General features: G+C 39.6%; 1 protein-coding gene across 1 annotated transcript; it reads right to left on the bottom strand.

The window, feature by feature from the left end:
- Positions 1–10,308: 10,308 nt before the first annotated feature.
- LOC133825379 (uncharacterized) lies at positions 10,309–11,075 on the bottom strand. Its single transcript, XM_062258331.1, has 2 exons — positions 10,670–11,075; positions 10,309–10,505 (listed from the first exon to the last, which is right to left on the bottom strand). Exons 1-2 carry the CDS (start codon positions 11,073–11,075, stop codon positions 10,309–10,311), a joined length of 603 nt encoding a protein of 200 aa, XP_062114315.1.
- Between the last annotated feature and the right edge of the window lie 6,338 nt (positions 11,076–17,413).

Here is a 17,413-nt window from a genome sequence, read left to right as displayed (position 1 = left end):
CTTAATCATTATGTCAAAATGTATTTTTACTTCAGGTTAGAATTTATAGTTAATATATATCATGCATTTTTTTTAAAAATAAAAAAAATCAAATTAAATACTCCCTCCAATTAGTATTCTTTTAAATCAATCTGTGTTTATAGTGTATGAGCATTTGATCCTTGAAAAGTATTGTCAGGCTCCATCTTAGAATAGAGCTACCTATATTGTTGTGTAAATTGCTATCTTTGAGTACGTTGGAACTATGTAACTAAAATTATGTAGAAGATACTCTACCACTGATAAATACAGCCTTCAGTGTAGTGTGAAAGCGTCTAATTTGGGTACTCTTTGAGAAAAAAGATAAAAATGGCCACATAGGGCAATGTCCTTGAAAAAGGCTAAAATTGTCATGCAGGGCAATGATCTCTGCTTTCACAATCACACAAAAATGCTTAAGATATACTGTTTGAAATTTTTTTAAGTCTCATACACACTCATTGATTTGAATAAAATAATTTTTGAGACGGGAGTAAATATTTTGTGATATTTTATTTTGAAAATAAAAAACATGATTTATATTAACTATATTTTCTAACTTTATAGTAAAAAATTGTTTGAATTAATGATTGTTTCTCTCTACACAGGCAAGGGCACGAAGACTTTGAGCACTAATCAAAATGGGATATTGTTTTGGTACATTTGGTTATATATATAATAATAATTAAATAAAAATAGTAATAATATATATATTCTTTCAAAGGAAAAATGAATCAGAGTATGTCAAAAAGGGTATGTTGTATCAATTTTGTTTTTGTCTTTATCTCATATTATTTTTAAGATCAAAAGTTTCATATTTTGGCTTGTTTCCCAATTTTGTGTCGTGTACAATTGTTGGCACTTATTTTTGGGATATTATTGTGTACTTTTCAATAGTGTATATTCCATTTAATTCTAAAAAAATTGGAATAAAAGATCAAATCCCTATCTATCCCTTTCTTTATATTCGAACATACTTGGGCCCATTATATCAACCGTCTCCACCTTTCTTCCTCTTCTTTTTTTGGTTTCCTTTTTCCTTGTGACTGTTTCCTCTCTTTCTTGTGCAATCATGGTGAAAACTAGAGGAAGTGGCTCTCGGTCTGTCAAGGATTTGAAGGTTGGCACGTTGATTGCATCTCCATCTCTCACAAAGAAAAAGGCTTGAGAGAGTACCTTGTCTCCGCCTAGCCTCATTGACGAAACCATCACCACGAGCAAAGTCGTGGTCATTCCTAACCTCGAAGCCCCTAAAGTACCATATGGGCCTCCTTCTTCGGCGGCTCCGCTTGCCTCTGTTCCTAGGTCTTCCAAAAAGGTCCGAGCTTCCCTCTCAGATAATGTCTCTGATCATGATGGGGATTTGGCCAAAACCCATTCTAACTCCTCTGAATCCCCTGATGTTCTTGCACCCAAGAAAAAAAACAAAGGGTGGTTCCAGGTTTCCTCTTCTCGAAAATCCCCTCGGTCCAAAGCTACTAATCCTTTGGATTCCACTCCAAAGGTCTCTTTTCCCGTGGGTTCCACTCCACGTTCCAAGTTTCGGTCAAAGGTGAAGAAGATTCCTCCACCCTGTTCCTCTTCTGAAACTGACTCTTCTGAAGCTTTTGTTCCCTCTCATGATGATCCCCTTGAAGATGATCCCTCTATTGATGATGAAGTTGCATCTGAAGCCAAATCTGACCCATCCGAGGACCCTCCTATTTCTCCAAAGGGCAAGAAAGCTGTGAAAATTCCTGAGATCCGCACAAAGTCACCAGTGGTTCCTAATGCAACATTAGGTTCATCATTTAAAGCTCACTCTTTGAATTTTTGTTTCAATGACAATGAGAAAAATATGAAGCATTATGTGCATAGAGATGTTATTTGTGAGAAAAAAATTTCGTTCTCTGCCCATAGAGTGTTTGGGGTCATTAAGAATATTGAGGATAGAGGGTGGTTAGGATCTTTAACTGGGTTTGATGGTTTTGTTCCTCGGGTTGTTCAAGAATTCTATGCTAATCTTAATGATGATTTGTTTGATAGTAAGTCTTTTATGTTTGGTCAAGTTTATGTTCAAGGCCATTGGTATTTGTTTAGTGCTGCTGAAATTGCCAAGGTTCTCAATATACCTGTTGTTATCAATGGTGTTGTGGAGTTCAACAAAGATAAGGTTTTATCTGATTTGGTGGGACAGAACATGGTTTGGGAACAACACTCGGTTCTCAAAGTGACCGATCTTACTCATTACTATGACATGCTTCACAAATTTGCCATCAACAATTGGATTCCCACCACTCATACCTCCACCATTACCTTTGACACGACCTTCTTTCTGTTCAAAGTTGGGATTGGTCTCCAAGTTGATCTTGCTACTCTCATTTTTTATCAGATCACTACCTTAGGAAAAGCAAAAAAAAAGGCCAATATTTGGTGTTTCCTCATTTGATCTACAAGTTGCTTGATTCTCAAAAGTCTCTCCAGTTGGAATATGAAATCGTAACACCTCCCACTGCCGGTGTAGATTACAAACTCAAGAAGGAATCCTCATCTGCCAAGATGACTAAAGGGATTGCTCTCAAGGTTGTCGATGCTGATGTCATTACTGAACTCGCTGGTGTCAAGGCCATTCTGGAAACTGTTCAGACAAAAGTTCACAGTCTTAAGAATTGTCTCTCGACCATAATGCAACTTCAGCACACCATGATGTCTCATTTTGCTGCGGGTCCTTCCAAATGAGGCCACCTATTTCTACCTTTGTTTTGTTTTCCTCTTTTTCGGTTTAAATAAATTGTAAAAGAACGTTTTAAGTGTCTTTTCATTTGGCTTCTGTCGTTTGTGTTGTTTTCACTTATTTGGCTTATTGATAGACAACAAGGGGGAGTAAAAAGGTTTATTTTTATTTATTTTGTTGTTTGTGCCATTATTTTGTTGTTTGTGATATTGGTTACAATTGAGATGTTTTTTGCAGGGGGAGTAATTGCATTACTATTTTTCTCTAAACTGGTTTTTCTTTGTAGGGACTTTCAAAATAAACTCTTAACATATTTGTGTCTATCGAGTTGCCAAAGCGGGAGATTGTAAAATCCTTTACTGGCTAACTTTAATTTAGACAAAAATATTTTAAGGTTATTGAGGAAAATCAGTACCATATTCTTATTGATTCATAATTTATTATCAGATTGATTCAGCTAATTTTTTAGTGTGAAAATATCTTTTAAGTGTGAATATATTTTTACCTTATTTATCACAAATAAGCATTATTTGGTAAAAATATGTATATCAATTATCTTAAGATTATTTTCAGGGATTATGTTTATTATGGAATAAAGAAGGTGTCGAAAATGAACATGGTCGAAAATGACCATGTTCGTTCTGCCAGATAAAATTGATGGCATTGCTAACTCATCAGTTTCCTTTTTTGTCGACACAGAATTCATCTGGCTGACTGATTTCCTAAGTCAAAGGAATTGGCAAATTGATTACAAGGATCTCAGAAAATGCTAGTGTTATACCCAAAAATTGGAGAATGCATCCTAGGAGGCTAAGGAGAATGCATCTAGGAGAGTGCCTCCTAGGAGGGCTAAGAGGGTGGTCCTAGGAGACCCCAAGGAGGGTGTGGTCCTAGGAGACCCCAAGGGTGTGTAGGAGGTAAGCCTCCCAAGGTTTTCTAAGTGTTGGCTCGAACGTGCCCAAGGTAAATAGCTAAGGAGGAGGAGTCTCATGCAAGAGAATGGAGACTTAGACTTTCATAAGGAAAGTCTATACAATGTTCGATCGGACATGTTTGGGAGATGCTAAAGGAGTTTGCCTCAATGTTGTCCAAGGTGGGGTTCCCTCAATGTTGTCCAAGGTGAGATTCCCTCAATGTTGTCCAAGGTGAGGTTGCCTCAATGTTGTCCAAGGTGAGGTTGCCTCAATGTCGTTCAAGGTGAGGTGCCAAGGAAGTTGCCTCGGACCACCTTGGTCCGAGGAGAAGCCAAGGAGATTGGTTCAAGGAGGAACATGGCATGCTAGAGGAGAGTACATGTTCGAGGAGAACCATGCACGTTCAACCCACCCAAAGCATGTCCTACCACCATGCATATCCTACCACCATGCATGTTTAACCAGCACTTGCATGGGTAGTGAGTAGGAGGTGGACCAACTAGCTAGAGGAGACTAAGTCAGACACAACTTCAACAACATGCGCGGGAATCTCTCATTCTTCCCACAAATGGGGAATTTGTTACATTTTGAATTTTGAATGTTTATTTGTAATATAAATGTAATAAATATAATAAAATATCCCTATTATAAGGGGATATCAGTTGAGGATCCCATCTCTATAAATAGAGAGCTGATGGGATGAGAAGGGGGCCCCTGCTGCTTCTTCTTTCTAGAGAGAGAAAATTGGGTCTGTCTATTCTAGAGAGAGAAAGTGCTGAAATTAGAGAGAATTCTTGTATTTTCACAATTTATACTGAAGAAACTCAGTTGGCATAGTCCATCTGATCTTGAGTATAGATTTATAAATCACAACTCTAAGTGGATTAGGCTATTACCGACAATCGGGGCTGAACCACTATAAAAATCTCATGTGTTCTTTACTTTTCTTGTTTATACCGTTTGTTGTCGTTTTGATTTCTCTTGAAGGCTTGTCGTTATTGACGTGCTCACGTCGTTGGCTAAAAACGCAGTCAACAGCTAGCCTTGGACGATTTCCTTGCCTATAAATATCTTGCCAAGGCCCTTGGAATTTTCAGCTCTTCCATTTTGAATATTTGTAAACATTATGTTATTTTGAAGAGTGTTTTTATGTGTAGAGATTAAGTTTGTTCACCTTAATCTTTGTGAGAGTGCTGAGTGTACTTGTGGATATCTATCTAGTCCCTTGTAAACAGGTAGTGTCTATTGTGAACGTGTTCATAAGGATCTTCAGGAGATGATTCTATCTAAGTCTCACTTCGGGAGGAAGTGAGCACTCGCTATTCTTTGAAGGAATTTCAAGAGAATCAGCATTTTATCAAAACCAGATTCGTAGCGAAGAGTACAATAAGATTGCGGCAATAGTTTAAGAGGGAGACTTACATTGTTTAAGTCAATGCTTTTGTACACATTATTTCTTTACTAATTGGTTTATTCTCTGGGCGTGGCCTCGTGGATGTAGGTTATCTGAAAGGATTTTTGAACCATGTAAAAATTCATGTGTGTTGAATTTTTTTACCGATTTTTCTGTTTTCGTTTAAACAGTTCCATAAGTAGTGTTAACAAAAAGGAATCTGTCTAAACAACTTAACCATTATTCCGCATTTAATTAAGTATCTTATTTTAAATCACTTGGTAATATTAATATACGGAATTTCAAACTGTGTTGTTATATTCAATTTTCGGTTCATCAAAATTGGTTTTAAGGTTCTTTTCAAACCATTTTTTAAAACACACGGTCAAAAATTATAATTTGTTAAAACACAGAGTTCAAATATGTAATAGAACAAAACACATGGTTCAAAATAGTATAAACCAATTTTATAATATGATAATATTTTTAAACATAAATAATAATTTTTTTAATAAAAATTAATATTATATATTATATATTATTATAACGATATTTTATAATATTTAAATTTATATTAATATAAGTTTTAAATATCTAGTCATATCTTAAATATTATTATTATAATAATATTTTATAATATTTGAATTCAGTATAAAATTAGGATTATTATCATAATAATATTTTATAACATTTATAATTGTTAAATATCTAGTTTTGTATTATATATATTTATAATAATAATAATATTTTATAACATTTTAATTTGATTTTGAATTTATATTAATATAATTATTATATATGTACTTTTATATCAAATATTATTATAATAATGATATATTATAATATTTGAATTTATATTAATATAATTAATAAATAAATAAATATATATTTAATTAGTTTTAAAGGTATATTCCATTAAATATTTAGAATATTCCTTTAAAGTTAACAAAACAAACCGTTAAAATCAAGAATTTTTGTTATCTACACACTTTTTATGTAGAAGAGATATAGGGATAATGGCAGCAAAACTACTCAAGTAGATACAAATCTTGCAGTTAAATATTTATGTAAAAATTTGACAGCAAAACTACTCAAGTAGTTAAAATTCTTGCACGTAAATACCCATATAAAATTAATTTTGATAGCAAAACTACTTAAGTAGTTGATTTTCTTGCACTTAACTCCCTGGCGTTAAGTCAACTATTAAAACTAACCCTATAGGACACGTGGCAGTCTCCAATTCGTCCAAAATATTTTTAAAATAATTAAAAATATTAAATAATTTAGGAAAAAATAATAAAATATTTTAATTCCTAAATTTTTAATTTTTAAATATTTAAAAAATAATTAAAAATTTAGAGAAAATAAAATAAAATATTTTAAATTCCAAAATATTAACACAAGTATTTTGATAATTAAAAAATATTAATTTAATGAAAAATCTAAAAAAAAATCATTTTGATTTTGATTAAAATCAAATATAATCTAATTTCATGTTGATTACAAATGAAAATTTGATGATTTTTATTTAGATTTTTCATAAAATAATGTTATTTTCTTAGTTTTTAAAATACGTATTTTAATTTTTTATGAATTTCAAATATGTTATTTTTTTAGGGATTAATTTTTATTTTATTTATTTCCTTAAATTTGTTAATTGATTTTAAAATATTTAAAAATTAAATAAAATTGACAAATTGGAGGCTGCCACATGTCATATAGGGTTAGCTTTAACAGTTGATTTAACGACACGAAGTTAAGTGCAAGAAAATTCACTACTTAAGTTTTTAAAATACGTATTTTAATTTTTTATGAATTTCAAATATGTTATTTTTTTAGGGATTAATTTTCATTTTATTATCTCCTTAAATTTGTTAATTAATTTTAAAATATTTAAAAATTAAATAAAATTGACAAATTGGAGGCTGCCACATGTCATATAGGGTTAGCTTTAACAGTTGATTTAACGACACGAAGTTAAGTGCAAGAAAATTCACTACTTAAGTAGTTTTGCTGTCAAATTTTTTATATGGGTATTTAACTAGAAAAATTGTAATTATTTGAGTAGTTTTGCCGTCAAAATTTTTACATAATTATTTAACTTCAAGAATTATAACTATTTAAGTAATTTTGTCGCTATTATCCCATAAACGAATGTAAAGTGTTATAATTAGCTACACAGAAGATCTTAAAAGTCTCCCACATATAATACTGATTAATACGTAAATATACTATTCTCAACTAACTTAGATGTAAATTTCATCATATACCATTATATATATATATATATATTTATATATGAATAAAAAAGTGAGAGCGCTAGTTAATTAAATATAAGTCACGAATTTTCTACTTATAAATGAGAAAATTAATTTTTTTTTTAAAACAAAGAAACAACTTCATTAACCAAGATTGTCCTATAGGAGAGACAACAAAACAAATCAGTGGTAACATCACCACCTCTAATAATACGATCAACGTAATAACAAGAACCTCCCGTTAGCAGACCACTTTACAAACATGACATCAACATTTGGCAAACCACTACTTACAATATGAAATAATAAGGCTAAACTAAGAAACATTACAGCAGGATTTCGAAGAACATGAACAACATTCAAGCAATCGGTCTCAATAGTAATTGTTTGCCATCCGTTTTGGCGAATCCAGCTCAATGCTTCTTTGACTGAAAGAGTTTCAGCCACCACAACCTGCACTTGGCCCTCCTTCAGCACTGAAAAAGCTTCTAAAATCTAACCATCACAGTCTCGCGCCACACCCCAAGCCCATGCTTCTTGTCGCCATCAAAGATTGCTGCATCCACATTTATCTTAATATTATTAATAGCAGGTCGACTACAATGCTCATTACCCTCTCCTTGCCAAAGCAAACTCGGAGAAGGAGCCCCAAATAGCTGAGTAGATGATTAAGATGAGATTTTGCAGACAAAACAACCTCCAACACAAACACATGCTTCTGGTTCCAAACCAGATTTTTTATGGACCCTCCATATTTCCCAACACAACACCTTGCTTCCGCAATTGATTCAATGCCACCAGTAGAGAAAATTGTTTGCAACCACTCTCCAAATGATGAATGCACCCCTGAAAGCCTTGCAAAAGCCGTATTGCCCCAACAATTCTGGTAAAAACTACTGTAAATCCTATAATTAGCATTTTTATAGAAATATATTTTTCTTAAAAGATAAAATTGGTTGAATTAGTTGTTTTCCTTTATTATAATTTTCGGAAATGTTTGTTTCCCTATATTGTTTCATTTTATTTATAAAGGGAAAAAGTATATTGCAAATATTCGGTACTTACCAAAAGTTGTTTATGGATTATTTGCTTATATATTTTCGTGCAGCTCAAGGATTGCAATCAGGAAACTGGTTCTTAATGTCATTAATTGTTGTTTCCTTTTTGAGCTTGTTTTTGATCCAACACAGGTCTGAGTTGTCCCCACCAATATCGTATCTGTCGGATCAACATCTTCTAAAAAATGCAACTCTTCATCAATCAAGAATATCTTCTATGATTCTTGCCTTTATTAGAAGAATTCTGTCTCAGCTTTTATGAGCACGAAAAAGGACTCTATAAATAGGGCTCTAAAGGCAGTGAGAAAAGTGAACTCTTTGGTGCTTTATTCGTGAGCTTTATTGTAATATTTGTGAGAGTTCCTCTTTGTATTCAAGATCATAAGTATTCACGTGATCTTGTAGAATTATGTGTGTTTAGGTTTTAGTGGTGAGTTTATACCATGTTCATGAGTGAATACACATTGTAATTTGAACACAATGTTTGTAGTCTTCGGGAGAAGATTTTTACAAGCCTTGCGTCGGGAGGATGCAAGCACTCGCTGGCCATTGAAGGGAGTTCAAGTGGTTGAGCGTTTCAATCAAGATCAGATTAGTGAAGAGAAGTACAACAAGTTGTGGAAAATCTCAAGAGGGAGTCTTGTTTTGTTTAAGTCAATGTTTTTGTACTTGTGATTCTTTATTAATTGGTTTTATTCTCTGGGTATGGCCTTAAGGAGTAGGTTATCCGAAAGAGTTTCTAAACCTTGTAAAAATTCGCTGTGTTCTTTTTTGTTTTGCACTGTCTTTTTATTGTGTTCAGTTTCTGACGTGACAAGTTTGGTTTCTGTTCCGACAGAACTGTAATCTGTGTAAATAGTTAATTACCATTCCGCACTTTAATTAATTCACTTGGTTTAATTAATTTGGTAATTACTAAAAACAGAATTTCAACTACAATCCACAAGGTTGTGGCAAACAGTCTCCGGTTCCAAATTACACACCGAACATAGAGGAGAAATAACAACTCATTTAGCCTATAACTGAACATTAAAAGGAAGGCACCCGACTGCAGCACACCATAAGAGATTCTTAACCTTTGGAGGAATTTTTAAATTCCACAATTTCCTCAGAAATCCAGAACTATCAGATCCATGACATCTACCATTAAGTTCTTGGAGCAAATTATAAGCACTATTAACCAAATAAGCTCCATAAGTTTCTTTAAGCCAGTACCACCGATCCTCATCAGCAAACTCCCTCAAAGGAATGCTCAAAATAAGATCCATGTCTCTGACATCAAATAGATCGAACAACACCTCCAGATCCCAATCTCTTGTATCAACTTTGAACAAACTGCTAACTTTAACGTTTGAGAAATCTGGATGAGACGAATGAACATAAGGATCCTCCATCACTGGAATCCAAGGCTCATTCAAAATGACAATCCTGTCTCCAGGCCCTATACACCGACGAGCACCCTGGTGGATAAGCATCTGCGATTCCCAAATACTCCTCCAAATAAAGCTCGGATTATTGCCCACTCTACCGTTTAAGAAATTCCCCAACAGATAATACCGAGCCTTAAAAAATTTACCCACCAAAGAATTCTCCATGTGAAGCAAACTCCACCCCTCCTTGCCCAATAGAGCAATATTAAAGTCCCTCAGATTTCTTAAGCCCATACCCTCACAATGCTTCCACTTTCTCAATTTATCCCAATTCATCCAGCAAATTCCTTTACTAGAATTTGAGCTTGAACCCCACCAGAATTTACTCATCATCCTCTCAATATCCTTACAAATTTCCAATGGTAGCAGGAAGACATTCATTACATAACTAGGAAGAGCCCAAATAACATTTTTTAACAAGATCTCTTTACCTACTCTAGAAAGGAGCTTGCCATCCCAACTTTGAATCCTTTTACGAATTCTATCTTTAAGGTACCCCAAGAAAGCAGATTTTTTCCATCCCATCATACTTGGTAATCCCAAATACTTACTATTCTCCCAACTTTCTGGATTCCCATCATTTTACAAATACTAATCTTTGTAGACTCAAGATAATTTGGACTAAAGAACACATAAGACATAGCAGAATTAACTTTCTGACCAGAAGCTCCTTCAAACTTCTCAAGCAAATCCATAACATAGCTTGCTTCCCTCTCTGAAGCTTAATAGTACAAGTAACTGTCATCGACAAAGAACATATGGGACACAACTGAAGCACCCCTAGCCACTCTACACCCACGAATCCAACCCTGCCTCTCATATCTTCTAATAAGCACAAACAAACCTTCCACAGAGAGAATAAAAGATAGGGAGATATTGGGTCACCTTGTCTAATCCCTATTCCAGACACAATTGGCCCTACCTCCTTCCCACCACACCATATTTTATACCTCACTGTTCGAAAGAAACAGTCAACAAGCCTAATCCAATGGTCTCCAAAGCCCATTGCAGCAAGACTAGCACAAAGAAAAGGCCAATCTACCCTATCATACCCTTTGCTCATGTCAAGCTTTAGAGTCATGTAACCATTCCTGCCTTTTGTTTTCCTTTTCAAATAATGTAAAATCTCAAAAGAAACCATGACATTATCAGTAATCAACCAGCCACGGATAAACCCACTTTGAGAATCTGAGATTACATCATTCAAAACACCTTTCAGTCTATTAGCAAAAACGTTATAGGCCACTTTGTATAGGACATTAAATAAAGGCATTGGCCTAAGATCGCCCATTAGCACAAAATTCTTCTTCTATGGGATCAACATAACATTAGTAACATTTATGCCACTGGGAAGCGATTCATTCACAAAAATTCCTTCACAATCCTCACCATATACTTGCCAACTATGTGCCTGTAATGTCCCAAATTTCTTAATGAGGCTTAGTGCCTTGATGGAAAATTATGTGATTATGTGATATATATATATGTGTGTGTGTGTATCATTATATGATTATGTGAGTTATATTATAATATGACTTAATATGAAAGTTTTGGTGTATTAAATATGCATGTGGGCCCATTTCAGATTAAAACGAAAATTTTGGTAATTTGGCTCGTTATGGGTATATTTGGCATATATGTGTGGGACCACATCGTTATGTGGATATATTTGGATTACTCGGCACGAGACGATCCTAGGGAGCAAGCTAGTGGGGAAGTCACAAGGGGACCAATACTTGACTCGGAGTGAGTTAAGGGGATATATTGGGTATTTAGTACATTACTGGGTTATTGGGTAATGGGGATAAATATTTTATGATATAATTGGACTTAGTAAAACCAGGAGGGAATTATGCGGATTTTGACTATTTGGCCCCAGGGGCATTTTTGGGGTTGCTAAGGTAGGGAGCCTGACCTGCCGGATCCTGGTGGCGTCGCGCAGAGCAGGGGCGTCGCGTGGTGCGTGCACGCGGAGCAGGGGTGTCGCGCGGGTCCTTGGCTGCACGTGAGGGGGTTTTGGCACTTGTTTTGGGTCTCCTACAAGTACCCGATTTTTAGCACTCACACTTCCCCCCCAGTCTAGGAGAGTACCTTTAGGTGCTTTTGTAGACTATTCTCATCAATTCTTATAAATAGGCCCTCATGCAAGGTTCATTATGTACACCTCACTTCCTTAGCCCAGTGGTATCTAGACCCATACTCCCTTCAAGAGGTAAGGGGTTCAATCCCCCATCACCTCACTTTTTCCATAGTTTTTTTTTTTTTTTTTTTTTAAGTATGGGCTAATTTCTTGGGGTATCTATTTGGAGACTAACACATCCTTTTGGTCTATTTTTGCAGGCCTATACTGTGGCTCTACGGTTTGCCGACTCGTCTAGCAACCTCTCCGCGTCTACTACTGAGAGGGACTGCCTTATAGCCCGGGTCCATGAGCTCGAGAAAGAGCTTGAGAAAACCCAGTTTGAGCAAAAGAAGGTTCGGGCCGAACTTGCCACCTCGTCGAGGAGGAAGCTGAAGGCGGTTGCTAAGGCCAAGGAGCTGAAGGACCAAGTTGCCAGCCTGAAGAGCGAACTCTAGGCGACCAAGGATATCGTGATAGTGTCGCAGGAGAGGGTTACTTATTTAGAGGCCGAAGTCGAGTCTATCAGGGTCGAACTCCAGACTGCAAGGGCTGAAGTCGAGGTTATCACGACCCTGTGCAGGAGAGAAATGCTTCCTTGGAGGCGGAGAAGACTGTCATTGAGTACAGGTCCATAGACTGCGCCCTTTACAACGTATGGAGGCAGGATCCCAATTTTGATATCTCTTCTTTCGGTGAGCATGCCGTCACTTGAGCGGCCATGTGGAGCGCCCATGGTAGGAGGCCTAGAAGTAGTCATTTCATAATTTTTGTTAGCTAGCCCACCATGGGTGTGCGCTCTTTTTTTTTTTGTACTTCGGGCCTTTGTAATATGACTGTCACTACTATTTTCCTCTGGTAACTCTTGTACTATCTCCAAGACCTTTTTCAATGTATATATTCGTGTGTTGCTATTTGTCTCTTATTCTACTGCATTCGAGGCCCGTTTGAGCCTGTATGATGGGGTTTGGTTGGTTCCCCTCTTTTATTTACCAGGCTGGAGGTCCTTGGGAGCCCATGCGAAAGGGTTCACTGGGACCTCTTTTGGTTCCTCTTGATTACTCTTATAAGGATATTTTGACCCCTTGGGTCCTAGCTATTCTTTTATATATTCTTGCACGAGCTTATTATTTTTTGCGAGAAGCGTCCCTCTCGTCATTATGTATAGTACTATTTTTGCAAGGGTCTCTTTTAAGACCCTTTTTGGCTAGACGTCTTGGTGGCTGCTCTAGACTTATTAGTGTTGTCACTATATATTTTTCTTTCGTAAGACCTTTTGGCCTCCTTGATGTTCACAAGGGTAGCTAATCCTTGTAAACCCAAGGGATGCCTTGCAAGGTCCTCTCCCTGTTTTTTGTATTTAAGGACTTCGCCTAATTCCCCGATATAAGGGGTCCTTCTAGGACCTCCCATTAAAGGGTCCTTTTTAGGGCCATGGTCCCTTTTGGGTCCTCCTGATGGAGGGCCCTTTTTAGGATCCTCCTGGTGCATAGGATCCTTTTTAGGATCCTGGTGCAAGGGGTCCTTCTTTGGATTCTCCTGCTTGTTGCTTGCTTTGTCTTCACGGGCCACTTCCTCCTGATGGAGGGCCCTTTTTAGGATCCTCCTGATAGGGGGTCGTTTTTAGGTTCTTCCTAATTGAGGGCCCTTTTTAAGATCCCCTGTTAGAGGGTCCTTTTTAGGAGCCTCTTTTTTAGGAGTCTCCTTTTTAGGAGGGTGAGGGGTCCTTTTTAGGATCCTTCGTTAGAGGGCCCTTTTTAGGTTCCCCTCGCTAGCTGCATGTTATTGCCTCATTTCCTGCCCCCCAAGTGTTTGGTGAAATTTATTTCGGCAGACACTTTGGCTGATGCCCGCGTAGCGAAGAAAAATAACACATGAAGTTGCAAACAGTTTCATTCATAACACGCGGTTTATAGCCGACTTTGTAAATAAAAAGGGGGTTACATCTAACTAGGAGGTTACCTAGGTAGCCTCTTTGATTCTTACTTGCTTAAGCTAAAACAACGAAGAACAAACTAAACATAGGTTCTTTTGGCCCTGAGAGCTGAAGCCTTGCTGGTAGTACTTCTTGAGAGGCTCCGTAACCCGTGGGTCCAATCTTGTGCGGATCTAACTTGTGTGGGTCGCTCCTTCAAACACAGCCATTGTCATTGGTATAGATGGTTTGGTGGATGTGCGGAGGGACATGTTATGGCATTCCCTCGCTTCCTTCTGCTCCCCTTTCACGCATGCTACTCCCCCAGGGGTTGGGAATTTCATAGCTAGGTGATACACAGAAGTTATCGCCTTCAATTCTCTCAGAGAGGGTCTCCCTAATACCGCATTGAAGGCTGAGGTGCACTCCACCACGAAAAAGTTAGCCATTACGGTGGTTTGCTTGGGTTGCTCCCCCATGGTGAGGGCTAATTCAATTGTCCCTAGGGGTTGCATCGAATCTCCCGTAAACCCAGACAATGTCGTAGTGCAAGGTTTTAGGAGACGGAGGCTCAACCCCATCTTTTCCAGCGTTGGTCGATACAAAATGTCCACAGAGCTCCCGTTATCCACCATGACCCGACGTACCCTCATGTTAGCAAGCTGGGCGGTTAGCACCAGGGGGTCATTATGAGGGAAACGCACCCCATGTGCATCTTCTTCAGTGAAAGTTATTGAGTCATTCTCGCCTTTGAAGCTCTTCGGGGGGCGCTGCTCCAAACTTAAAATGCAAGGTGGTGGACTTCGTCTGGCCTCCTTGGCGTACTTGTCTCGCCCCTTCCTTGAATCGCCTCCGACTCCTGGTCCTCCAAAGATGGTCCTGACCTCTCCCTGCACTTCTGGGGCCACCCCTCGTGCCCGCGGAGGGGACTCTCCTTCTTCTGGCCTCTGGTTCTCCTTGCACACATATCTGCCCAAATGTCCCAGGCGGATGTGCTCCTCGATTTCCACCTTCAAATGGCTGCACTCTGCGGTGGTTTGGCCGATATCCTTGTGATATTGGCAATACTTGCCTGGGTCTCTTTTAGACCGATCCTTTTTTATTGGCGGGGGCCTTTTAAAAGGCACCCGGTTTTCGTTCGTAACGAAAATATCCTCTCTCGCATGGGTGAGGTATGTGTAAAAGGTGTAGGGGCTCTGTATGCGCTCGCCAGAGCGTTGGTGCTTCTGGGGATGATCGTCCCTCGTTCCCTCATATACACCCTTCTTCTTGGCACTGCTTTGGTTTTCCTGGGCAGAAGGTTTCGGGGGCGATGGGCCTTTTCCAGCTTTAAGGTTTTCGTGACCATCCTCCACGCGAATGTACTTTTGTGCCCGCTCGTAGAAATCATCCAAGTCCGTGACCTCTCTCTTGAGCATGTTATCCCATAACTTGCTCCCATGGCGTACTCCAGCGGTGATGGCCATTTTCAGCTCTCGGCGGGTCAGGCTCCCTACCTTAGCCGCCTCCATATTGAACCGGTGGATATAACTCTTCAAACTCTCATTTTCTCCTTGTTTCACATTGGCGAGACTGGGGCCTGGCATTGTGTAATCTCACACGGCGTGGTGTTGCTGAAGGAATTCATCAGAAAGTTGCTGCCAAGATCGGATGGACCCCGGTCTAAGCCTCCTGAACCATTTGTAGGCAGGTCCTTTTAAGGTGACAGCGAAGCAATGACATCGCGCCCCGCAGCCAATTCCCCTCAGCTTCATCAGGTCATTAAATGTGTCTAGATGATATTTTTGATCCGTGTTTCCTTCGTAGGGGGTCATGTGGGGCTCTTTAAAGTTGGCAGGGAGCCTGATGCCCTGGATCTCCCTGACGAAGGGTGACTCATGGTCGAATTCTTCCTCAAAGACCTGGCTGCCTGATGCGGTGACGATCTTGCTTCGCAGGCTCCTCATCTCCGTGTCCAGGTCCTGCCTCCTCTTGCTTAGAGTGTCCCGCAAAGCGGACGGGCTAGGATCCGCCTTTCCCTTGCCCTCCCGAGGCGCCATAGGGGGCGTGGTTCCTTTACCCACCCTCTTTTTATTAAGCTCCTCCCGTAAATCCGAAGGTGCTCTTTTAGAGGTGACCTCATCCTCATTGCGAGGGGCAGTGTGGGTCCTTGGCACTGGTTTCTGTGCCTGCTTAGGTGGTTCAGGGTGCCCGCGTTGCTTCGCTCGGGGGGTGTTACTGGTAGAGTGTCGGGTTCTCCCATCATCTACTGGTACGGTGGTCTCCACCCCATCCTGGCATTTCTCCTTCCTCTTAGGCAAGGTCACGCTCGATTTACCCTGCAACAGGCCATTCAAGACCTCTTGCATGTTCTCCAAGGTGGTTTCCAACCTTTGGTTCTTACGGTGGAGCTCACGTATTTCCTCTTCATAAAACCGAGATTTCGAACTCAAGCTCACGGAATGGACCCGGGGATGCTTATCATGCCTACGGGTAGAGGGGCCCGGCAACCTGCCGGCCGGAGTTCGGTACCTGCGGTGGTTTTGGGAGAGGGAACTCATTAGCATTTCCCGATGGTGGTCTCGAAGGACTTTCTCCAGGTGGAGCGGCTGGTGACGGGGCCACTCTATCACCTCTGTGAACCTCAGGGTCCTTCGGGGGCTCCACGTCTCTGGGTGGAGGTGCATCCTTCATGGAGGCCTTCAACTGGACTCCGTTCAGGTGAACCTCTATCTCTCGTGGCTCCCTGAGTTGCTTTGAATGTCTTGGCATTTCTTCTTGCCGGAAACAACGGTGGAACAGTAGCTTGAAACTAACGTTCCCACAGACGGCGCCAAACTGTTGACGGTGAGAACTCGTCAACTAAGTTGAGTTGGGACAAATTATCAAGTGAAGATAGTCAATAAAAAAGCTGTAGAAATTTAAGTAATAACTCAAGAACAATGACAGAACAACAATGGAGAAATCTATCTTTCATTCACTCTCAAGCACTTGCTACAGTAAATTTTCCAACCCCCTCCCATGTGGGAGAGGGGTCCTTCTTATAGTAGGCTCTGATGGCCTGGGATACATGGTGGTCTAGGAGACCAAGTGGTACACAAGTACTCTGTCAGGAGAGTGGTATCAGGCGTAGTGGTGTCGGCTTTGGTACACTGTTAGGGTCCATGGGAGCACCTCAGCTTTTGTACCCGGACCTGACTCCACTACTTGTCTCGTACGGGTGTTAGAGACGTGGTGGTGGTGTAGCCACTCCTTGTACTATTCCCAACCGCCACTACTTGTCGAGTACCGGTGTCAGGCCTATCCCATGATCCTTGCAGGCATGTACGTACCCCTTTAGAGGTACCTCGTTCGTACTCTTTTTGTCTCTTGTGGGCCACCTTGAACACTGGCATCATGCACGCGTTGCCCTTGGGATGAGGCCCTTGGGCGAGGCACTTAGACGTGCGTGGCCCTTGGGCGATGCCCTTGGGGGCGAGGCCACACTATGCATGCGTGACCCTTGGGCGAGGCCCCTTGGCGGCGAGGCCACACTATGCATGCGTGACCCCTGGGTGAGGCCCCTTGGGGGCGAGGCCACACTATGCATGCGTGACCCTTGGGGGCAAGGCCACAC

This window comes from Humulus lupulus, chromosome 3 (genome assembly GCF_963169125.1).
Source record: "Humulus lupulus chromosome 3, drHumLupu1.1, whole genome shotgun sequence".
NCBI classification, from domain to species: Eukaryota; Viridiplantae; Streptophyta; class Magnoliopsida; order Rosales; family Cannabaceae; genus Humulus; species Humulus lupulus.
This window is presented reverse-complemented; position numbering and strand designations above follow the sequence as displayed.